This window comes from Hippocampus guttulatus, chromosome 1 (genome assembly GCF_054856545.1).
Source record: "Hippocampus guttulatus isolate MCC_2025c chromosome 1, RoL_Hgut_1.0, whole genome shotgun sequence".
In the NCBI taxonomy this organism is placed as follows: Eukaryota; Metazoa; Chordata; class Actinopteri; order Syngnathiformes; family Syngnathidae; genus Hippocampus; species Hippocampus guttulatus.
This window is the reverse complement of record NC_141261.1, coordinates 307391-316525: the sequence shown is the minus strand read 5'-3', so window position 1 is coordinate 316525 and position 9135 is coordinate 307391. Positions and strand designations below refer to the sequence as shown.

General features: G+C 52.9%; 2 protein-coding genes across 7 annotated transcripts; one reads left to right on the top strand and one right to left on the bottom strand.

The window, feature by feature from the left end:
- The first annotated feature begins 26 nt into the window (after positions 1–26).
- Positions 27–2865, top strand: mbd4 (methyl-CpG binding domain protein 4). 3 transcript variants are annotated; one of them, XM_086116480.1, is made up of 8 exons: positions 27–160; positions 607–733; positions 810–1279; positions 1371–1430; positions 1510–1644; positions 1708–1857; positions 2496–2599; positions 2679–2865. In XM_086116480.1, the coding sequence occupies exons 2-8, from the start codon at positions 621–623 to the stop codon at positions 2751–2753; spliced, it is 1107 nt and encodes a 368-aa protein (XP_085972606.1). In that variant the 5' UTR covers positions 27–160; positions 607–620; the 3' UTR covers positions 2754–2865. The 3 variants fall into 3 exon arrangements, with proteins under 3 accessions (XP_085972606.1, XP_085972690.1, XP_085972771.1); XM_086116564.1 differs by having other exon boundaries at positions 30–160; positions 603–733; XM_086116645.1 differs by having other exon boundaries at positions 52–208; positions 603–733.
- Positions 2866–3216: 351 nt separating this feature from the next.
- On the bottom strand, positions 3217–8888 carry creld1b (CRELD disulfide isomerase 1b). Of its 4 annotated transcripts, none has more exons than XM_086116198.1 (11): positions 8051–8876; positions 6874–6994; positions 6731–6813; positions 6176–6286; positions 5936–6027; positions 5676–5861; positions 5042–5137; positions 4866–4949; positions 4707–4802; positions 4505–4645; positions 3217–4430 (listed from the first exon to the last, which is right to left on the bottom strand). In XM_086116198.1, the coding sequence occupies exons 1-11, from the start codon at positions 8275–8277 to the stop codon at positions 4210–4212; spliced, it is 1458 nt and encodes a 485-aa protein (XP_085972324.1). In that variant the 5' UTR covers positions 8278–8876; the 3' UTR covers positions 3217–4209. The 4 variants fall into 4 exon arrangements, with proteins under 4 accessions (XP_085972324.1, XP_085972238.1, XP_085972407.1 ...); XM_086116361.1 differs by having other exon boundaries at positions 4258–4430; positions 5050–5137; positions 8051–8888; XM_086116112.1 differs by having other exon boundaries at positions 4707–4949; positions 8051–8881.
- Positions 8889–9135: the final 247 nt, after the last annotated feature.

Below are 9135 nucleotides of genomic sequence, written 5' to 3'. Positions count from 1 at the left end.
CTCACTTCCTGCTTCACGCTTCCTGTTTCCTGCTTCCTGCTCGCTCGTGACGTCAAAGCTGTCTCCCTAAAGCAGTCGGCGGGATGCTAAGCGGGATCGCCAATTGATTGAAATCAAACCACTCGACGCTGCTGTTGATTGGTCCAGCGCGTCAAGGAAAGTACGTTTATATGGAACCGATTGCTTTTCTGGCAAAGGTCTTGGGAAAGTAAGGATTTTCGTAGCAATTTTAGCGACAAACAGCCGCGGATCGGGAGGGCTCTTCTTCGTCCGGCACTCTGCCCCGACGAACGCTAAGGGACCTTATAGTGCCCCCTTGCGGCGATAGAGGCGCACCGCAATTGAGCAACCCTTCGTACCTTTCGTACTAACCGTGCGTGTGGACTGAAGGCCTTCTTGGCATGTATCTGTACTCTTTGTCCAAACTGGTTCGACATACGGCGGATCAGCAAATGGACGGATGGATGAATTACAATGAAAGTTTCTCGTGTGCGACCTTTTCAAAATTCCCCAGCTTTAATTCTCATTGAAATGGAGCAGAAACTTTCCTGAACTTGACTGCAAACGTTCCACACATTTCAGGGGTTTTTTTGTATGCCCAGCTAGAAAGTGGAACCCAGATGGATCGGTGCGCGTGCTGCCACCAGCCCCCACTGCCCGAAGGTTGGACCAGAGAGGTTCGGCGGCGCCGAGCGGGCAAGACGGCGGGAAAAGCGGACGTGTACATCTGCAGGTAATCGCCTCCGTCGAGCCAAGCGCGTTGACTCGGCTGTGCGCTCCCCAACCAAGCGTACGTTTCTGTTTTGAAGTCCCCACGGGCAGAGGTTTCGATCAAGAGCTTCTCTGCGAGCGTTCCTTGTCAAAAAGGCTCAAAACGTGGACATCAACCTCTTGGATTTCACAGCGCCGTGTACGCAGTGTCTCCCCGTTGGAGAGAAACAAACCCGAGATGGCGAGCGGGAGGTCCCGGACGACGCATTCAAAAGACTGGCTCCACCTCCGAAAGCAGTGAAAAGGGCAAGCTCCTCCCACAAAGGCGATGCAGCGGAGCGGCCGACCTTTGAGAGCCAAGCGACTGACAGGCCGGGCCCGCCAAGAGCGCGGCGGACTAGCGGCAAACCCCCCGATGCGGACGCCGTCGAGGCAGGTGAAGCTGAGGAGCGGATGGACGGTGAACCGAATCGGAGACGGAAGGTTGTCCTCGACGACCGACAGGAGGACTTCCCGTCTGACGTGACTGCTGCAAGCGGCGCCCAAAAAGTGGCGCATCCCAAGAACAGTAAGCCGCAACTTCAGTCAGGGGGGTCCAAATCAGCCCCCCCCCCCCACCTTTTTCCACTCAAGCTCGCGTGGCGTTGTTGTGTTTGTAGGAGCAGAGTGCCAAAGTTCCCAAGACAAACGCAAAAGGAGCCCTTACTTCAGTGGGAAAGGTGCAGAAAATGCGCTGGAGTCGGGACCGGCCGTGCGTGAATGATGTGGCCGATGTCATCTCTTGCCGTGTGTGTGAAGGTCCCAGCCCCCCTCGAAGAAAGGCCTTCAAGAAGTGGACACCTCCTCGTTCTCCGTTCCACCTCGTCCAAGAACTCCTTTTCCATAACGCCTGGAAACTGCTGGTGGCCACCATTTTTCTCAATAAGACCAGTGGTAAGCTCGCTCGCACAGCCCCAAAACGGAACGCTCGCAAATGTGCCTCTCGTGTGTGTGCAGGTAAGACGGCCATTCCGCTCCTCTGGCAATTCTTTGAGCGGTATCCGTCTGCGGAGGCGGCGCGCCGGGCCGACCGCGAGCTCTTGTCGCAGCTCCTCAAGCCGCTGGGCCTTTTTCAGCTTCGGGCCAAAATCCTCATCAGATTCTCGGGTGAATGAAATTCGCGTCCTCTCCAAGCGGGTTCGGAATCGCAACCAAACACGCAGCAGCCGCCCGGAAATCCTCACTTGGCTTTTACTTTGAAGTACACGTCAGCTTAGGCCAGGGGTGGGCAAACTTTTTGGCTCGGGGGCCGCATTGACTTTTAAAATTTGACAGAAGGGCCAGGTCAGCACGAGCTATGGTACATTAAAAAAAAAAAAAACTGCATTTGTTGACAGTCCATATCAAACATCAACAGAACAAAAGCATGAACATACGGTATTAATATACTTTTTTAAAATGACGACAGTGTTGTTGATGACCTATTTTAGCCTGTGCATCGCTGCAGATGGGTTGTGATCAGACCAGTAGAAGTAGAGCGATACGGAGGTCCTAGGTGGTCGAAAAGATCCCGCCCCCCCCCCCCCCCCGTGTTCTGCATCTTCAAGTCAATGCACCACCTGGCGGTGAAATGCCTGTCATTACAAGTCCAATTGAAATGAATGCAATCATTCACATCGAACCTTAATTGTGGACCGACCTTTGGCGGGCCGGATTCGGGCCGCGGGCCGTAGTTTGCCCACCACTGGCTTAGGCGCTTGCTTTTTGCACGAGGATGTTCAACATTGATCTTGTGCTGCGCGCAGACGAATACTTGAGCAAAGCGTGGCGCTACCCCGTGGAGCTGCACGGCATCGGGAAGTACGGCAACGATTCCTACAGGATCTTCTGTGTGGAAGAATGGAGACAGGTCAGTCGCCATTTCTCTCAGTTTTGGGGGGGAGGGGGGCTTGGGGTGCCCATCTTGGCACTGCTGTCTTTTGTTCCAGGTGACGCCCGACGATCACATGTTGAACAAATATCACGCCTGGCTGTGGGAGAACCAGGAGGCGCTGGCAATCTGAAGACCACGCGTCCACATCGACGGCTTTCGGTCCTCACTGCTCATTTGTTGTGCCGGCAAGATTTGCATTTTAAAGCCCAACTCAAAAGGGACAATAAAGTGTTTTTGTCGTTTGTCTTGCACGTTTGATGACGCGGGTCAACTCACAGATTCGGAATCTGCCCTTGCTTTTCCTTGAGCGCGTCCACTTTTCAGGATGACAATCATTGATGCGACATCGTCATCGCTGTGAATAAAGAGCTTCACCCCCAAACCAAAAAAAGGTGCTTTTGGTTTGGGGGTCAAACCTCAAAGCTTGAAATGACAACGCACGGCGACTGCTCCTCATGTGGCTCAAACTCCAAAACAGAAAATAGCCAACCTGTTGTTTTTCTGCCTCACTGGTGCTGTTGAGCGGCGTCCCGTGTCGAATCCCCCAATTGCCATTGCCGCGACGTACGCAACAAACGTCAACGCAGCCAGACTTGTCTTGTGTTGCGTTTATTGAAAAGGCGGGGAATGAACCTTTCGGGTGCTGCAAAGCAAAGCCGCACAACGTGACAACTCAAGCGGCGGCAGACGGACACCGCAGCACAGAGGAACCGTCCATACAGAGTCAAATGAAATACGGGCATTGCGTTAGCGCAGCGCGCCAGATGTGACGCGGGGGGAAAAAAAAATCCAATTTGTGCCAGAATCCTCAATGGTCCTTTGTGACCCCCCCCCCCCCCAAAAAAAAAAAAAAAACTGATCGCTCGCACTTGAAACACTCGATTGCGGGCTTCATACCGTTGCCATGAACAAAGTGAATGTCTCGTTAGGCAAATGGAGCGCGCCTCGGCTTCCGAGCTGCGTGGCCCACGTCCTCCTTTGACCTCAACGTTTTGCTACCCGCCTTTCCAGGAATGCTGCCGTCTTCATTTGCCGAGCAAAAAAGCACTTTGTACATGCGTGACATCTGTAACGGCGTCGCGTCGCGTCTGGGCTCCAAACTTCCCAAATCAATTCCGGGCAACACAAACGGCCGTTTGAAGCGTTTCCCTTCAAAGCAGCCGCAAGCATGCCATCCTGCAGCGGGATGTCCTCCATGCCAGAGACAACAAAGAAAGAAAAGACGTACCGTGCCTTTCATTGCACCGGAATGCAATCAAAACATTCCTGCTTGAGTCGTGATGAGCTACACTGCATCAGGAAAAAAAACGGACATGAGGAGGGGGGGGGGGGGGCAGCAGCCACTTTGCAGATGAGTAAATGCAGTCGCCGATACGAAGAATCAGTAGTGGCGGCTTGCATAAGTGGCGAACCAAACAAAGTCCAGGTTGCAAATTCCTTTGAAAGGAGCGCGCGGCGTGCGCAGCGTTACCTTCATCTCGTCCTCCAGCGTCTTCGCATCGACGCAAACAAAACGTGGCAAAGGCCCTTCCGGGCGGCTCCCTGAGCCGACGTGCAGGGGGGTAGGGGGGGGCGCGTCAATGATCCTAGCGGGCCTTGAGGAATCCGTCCAGCACGTCGTCGCCCTTCTCCGTCAGCCAGTAGCCGGCCATGGCGGCCACGCCCCCGATGAAAATGGCGGTAAAAACCATGTCGCCTTTGGCGGCCAGCGTGGCCAAGGCGCAGATGACCACGCCGAAGAACATCTGCTGCAGGACCTGAACCTCGTCGTCCGTCATGTCGTCAAACAGGCCCTTCTCCGGACCGGCTGAGGGGAGGCGTCCAAAAAAAAAAAAGGAGCGTCACGGCGGCGGCGGACGGCGGAGACGCGCGCTGACGTACCGGGAGCTTTGTTGTCGACGCAGATGCTGTCTCTCCTGATGAAGCCGTCGGCGCAGTCGCAGTGGAAGGAGCCCAAGTCGTTGATGCAGGCCTCGTTGAGTCCCGGGCACGGCGTGGCGCCTTCGCCGCATTCGTCCACATCTGCCGCAAGAAGGCGTTTTAGGGGACGCGAAGCCTCGGCGGGGGCAAATCGCAGCCTCACCTTGACACTTGGCTCCTCTCAGCTTGTAACCGCGCGCGCATTTCTTGCAGCGGGCGGGACCGCTGCCCATGCAGCCCACGCAGGCCTGGTCGCAGCCTGAAAAGACGGCCGCCGCTAAGTCCCGCCCTCGGCGACGCCGGGCTCGGCGCGGGCGCTTACCTCTGCAGTCGTAAGAGCCGTCCGTGTTGTGACAATACGTGTTGGGGGGACAACGGGAGAGCTCCGTGCCGCACTCGTCCACGTCTAAAAAGCACACGCCGACGAGTGCGGTCGCAGAACAAAAGAAAAAGGTCCGCACGCGGGAACGGCCGCGCCGGCCGACGGAGCCCACTCACCCACGCACTTGTTGTCGTGGAGCATCCAGCCCGCTTTGCAGTCCAGGCACTTGTAGTCCTGCGGGCCCCGGCATTTCTTACACGAGTGGAAGCAGGCTGCGGAGGAAAGGCCCACGCGGCCCACGCGGAATGAGTGAACCATCGCCGCTGTCATCCTTCCCGACCGACTCCCCGAGCAATAGAATGAGCCACGTGACTCGGCTGCTGCGGAATTTCAGTTGAGGCTTCTTCTTGTTCTCGTTGTCGGACGCGATTTGCACCGACTGAGCGCCACTCGGAGGCGCCGCTCTGGAGATTTCTTCTGGGTTCAGAGAGGCGAGGGGGGCATCTCGCTTTCACCCCGTGAAAACGGACTTTGATATCATTCTTGTTGTATACGACAAGACGCCGTCAAATGTCGCCATCCGTTGCTTCTCGACGTTTCTGGTTTTCCCCCACACGGGGTCTTTTGAGATTTTCCTTGCCTTGCCGGGTAGGGGTTCATGGAAATCCTACCTCGTCGCTTTCACCTTTCGCCAAAAGCGAGGGATTACCGTATATCGATCGCGGAGGATTTTACAGACGCGCGCGCGCTCTCGTCCCGTTCGCGGCGAGGTGACCGGGGACAACTTGAGCCGAGGCGGAAATCGGGTACCTGCGCAGGCTCCGGCGGTGGCGGTGGCGTTGGCGCTCGTGTCCGCGTAGTAGCCGTCGGCGCAGTCGCGACAAAGCGGGCCGGCGTATCCGGGGTCACACGCGCATCGGCCGTCCCCCGTTCGGGTGCCCTCGCCCTCGCAGCGGCCCAAACCGCCGCACACGCCGCCGGGCCCCGACGGACACTCTGCATCGGAAAAGCGTTAGCGCGCGCGGGCGGCGCCTTTTGATGAGGGCGAACGGCCGAGCCTTCGGGCCAACCTTTGCAGTCGGGTCCGAAGCGCCCGCGAGGACAGCACAGGCGCAACTGCTCGATGCACAACCACTCCGACAGGTCGGGCGCCTCCCGCTGCCTACGCCGCAAAGTCATGCGCGTTGCCTATCAAACAACGGTGGCGCACACTCCCGCCTTGACTCACAGTTTTTTTTTTTTGTAAGTCGAGTCGGCGACGTAGCCGTCAAGTAGGCAGAAGAGGATTTGAGCCGCATTGCCGCGGTTACCTGCGGAACCACCACGTCTCCACCTGGTCTTCGATCCGCTCCAGCAGGCGGTTGCATTCAAAGTCGGCCTGGTCACACGCGCTCTCCACGATCTCCAGGAGACGAGTCTCGCTGCAGCGGAAAGCGGGCGCGTCATCAAAAACAAGCCCGCTCATTTCTGACAGCGAAGAGAAAAAGGGGTGCGGCGGAGCCGGGCAGCCCAATAAGACTTCAAATTCATATCGCAGCATCACTCCGCAACAACGGCGTACGTCCCAGTAGAACTTTGGAGTCAGAATGTTCATTGCAAAGAGTTCAATGAACATTTCCGTATGTAGAGAAGCTACATTGAGAAAAGAAGGACCAATTCCGACGGCGTTTATTGTGCAATTATGAACACGGCTTCCTTTATGTGAAGCCTTTTTGAGTGGTCACCCGCATTCCGGACTTACTGCCACTTGTTTCGAACACAAAAAAGGAGTGCCGGGTGTTCGAGGGACGTTAGGTGCGCGTCGAAGGTTTTGGTCTGTTTCTTCCCGTGGCCAAATTGGATGGCGTGCGGATGCGGCGACCGACCTGCTTGCATACTTGGCCAGCTTGTCCTCTTCCCAGGCCGTGTTGCCTCCCCCAAAGTTCTTGTTGGCCGTTCTCTCCAAGCCCTGGAAAAGCGCCGTCGATGACCAAGTGGCGGGGGACGTGCGCAAATGCGACTGCGGTACCTTGATGAAACTCTCCACCAGTTTCTGGCAGGTCTGGCACGGCGCCGCGCGCACCGTCGTGAGCGACAGCTCCGACAGGAGGATCAGGGTGGGCAGGATCGGCCAGGCCCGCCGCATGACGCTTCCCATAACAATACGGCCATAAAAGAAACACAACAACGAGCCCTGCACAGTTAACAATGCATCCCACCAAACGTAGAGATTTTTACAGTGACGCTTCCATCTATCGTGTGACAGAAGGCTTCAACAACACCTGCGCTTTGGTGTTTCCGCCCTCGATTGAGCCGGGGCATCCGTTTTACATGCCCCGAAAATTTCTAATCCAAAGTAAGTTCGGAAAGTGCATCTCCTGAAGCAATGATCATGATCGGGTCTCAATTATATCACAGTTGTCATGAGTGTGAAATGTGTCCACAAGTATGTTTTATATGCATGGGAATAGATAGATAGACACAAAAACAAAATGGTGTGCTTTTTCACGAGTTTCTATATTGCATTTTTTAACCACACACTGGTTAAAAAAAAAAAGTTAATTATAATCCTTTTTGGCCTGGAACCGATGAATTACATTTTCATTCATTTCAAATGGGAAATGTTACGTTCGATCTATGAAGGTTTCTATACGACACATCTTTATTTATAAAGCACTTTTACAACAGCTTCAAGTTACAAACGGGCTCACGGAACCAATTCAGTTTATGTGTGTGTGTGTATATATATATATAATTTTTTTTAAAATATATATTATATAAAACACATCACATTTCTGCCATAATACTGTTTACAATTGTGGTGCAATGACCTTTATGGTAAAGCAGGTATTATCGTGTTAATACAAGCAGGTATTAAACGCTTGTTTAACTTTGAACACCTGCCCGTGCAAATGAATCTGCATGCCCTGCCTCGGTCCATGTATGAAAATGCCGTCGTCATCGTCATCATCCAGTATTTCCCAAAATGATAATATATTCATTGCACTGTATACGACTGATGTCTTTCCTTCCCGTGTGAGTCAGCACAGCATCAGCACCGAAGCTTAGCTCAGCTTACTTTGCTGCGCTGCCCGTTTTTGTTTTTGGCGTGAACCCACGAAATAGGCCGGTGCCGGTGCTGTTGGGGCGGGTGTCATATTAGAAGCAGTGGAAGATGGCTAACCGTTAGCTGCAGCTGTTGTTACCTCGACAAGTCGAAGCTTTGAACGCCTCCTCGTCCTCGTCGACCCGACGTCCTTTCCGTTCGTCTGGCGCTTGCAAAAGGCGCAGTCATATTTTGGGGAAAAGCCCGGTCGAATGCGCCGTCTGTGCAGCCATCGCAGAGTAAAGCTTGGCTGATTTGTTCGGTCGGACGTCTGCAATCTTGAATGAACGACGAGCGTTTCTTTTGAGCCAGGGACTGATGCTGCATTCGGGGAAAGTCCGAATGATCCTACTCGGGAATTCCGACTTCCCACCTTCCTCGAACGCAGCAGAAGTCCCGCCCCAAAATCCTGGAGATGGTCCATCGACCAATCGGGGCCATTCAAATACTGATGACGCCACAACACGGAAAACAGCGAAAAACGAACTACACAAAACAAAACAAATCTTTCATTCTGTTTGAAATTGTACTACTGTACCACATTGGCCCCCACCAGGTTTACTTAAAAAACATCTATAAATAAATCAATAACAATTAATCCGGCAGAATCGGGGGCGATCCTGCGCAAAGCAACGCCCACCCAACCAAAACGTGTTACCTCCGTGGCAGAATATTTAGATTTGTAAAACGTTCTCCTAACAAATGTGGAAGTGGGACTTGTGCCCTTTCTTTGAATTTATGAATGTTTTGTTACGGTCTGTTTTCCAAAAACAAACACACTCCCTATTCTCAACCTACAAAAAAAAGCAATTCGAATTATTAATAGATGAAAATATACGGAACCCACAAATCCACTATTTATCAAATTAAATACGATGAAATTTTATGACCTGGTTGACTTTAAAATCGCCCAATTAATGTACAAAGCACACAATAACCTGCTCTGCCAAAACATTCAGAAGTTTTTCGAAATTCGAGAAAGCAGCTATGATTTAAGAGGTACCAACTTATTCAAAAAACTCAAAACAAGAACAAACATCAAGCAAAGAAGTGTATCTATCAAAGGTGTTAATCTGTGGAATAATCTCGAAACGGACCTGAAAATGAGTAAATCGCTTGCTGAGTTCAAAAACAAATTCAAAAAAATAGTACAAACAACCTACATCAATCAGAGTTAAAATGATA

Excerpts from the sequence above, each read along its gene's own strand:
- mbd4 (XM_086116480.1), top strand. The coding sequence starts at position 621 with ATGGATCGGTGCGCGTGCTGCCACCAGCCCCCACTGCCCGAAGGTTGG. Across the intron at positions 1,280-1,370 it reads AGTGGCGCATCCCAAGAACA|GAGCAGAGTGCCAAAGTTCC; the intron begins GTAAGCCGCAAC and ends TTGTGTTTGTAG. Across the intron at positions 2,600-2,678 it reads GTGTGGAAGAATGGAGACAG|GTGACGCCCGACGATCACAT; the intron begins GTCAGTCGCCAT and ends CTTTTGTTCCAG.
- creld1b (XM_086116112.1), bottom strand. The coding sequence starts at position 8,277 with ATGCAGCATCAGTCCCTGGCTCAAAAGAAACGCTCGTCGTTCATTCAA. Across the intron at positions 5,862-5,935 it reads CTTCGGACCCGACTGCAAAG|AGTGTCCGTCGGGGCCCGGC; the intron begins GTTGGCCCGAAG and ends TTTCCGATGCAG. Across the intron at positions 4,646-4,706 it reads GAGAGGAGCCAAGTGTCAAG|ATGTGGACGAATGCGGCGAA; the intron begins GTGAGGCTGCGA and ends TTCTTGCGGCAG.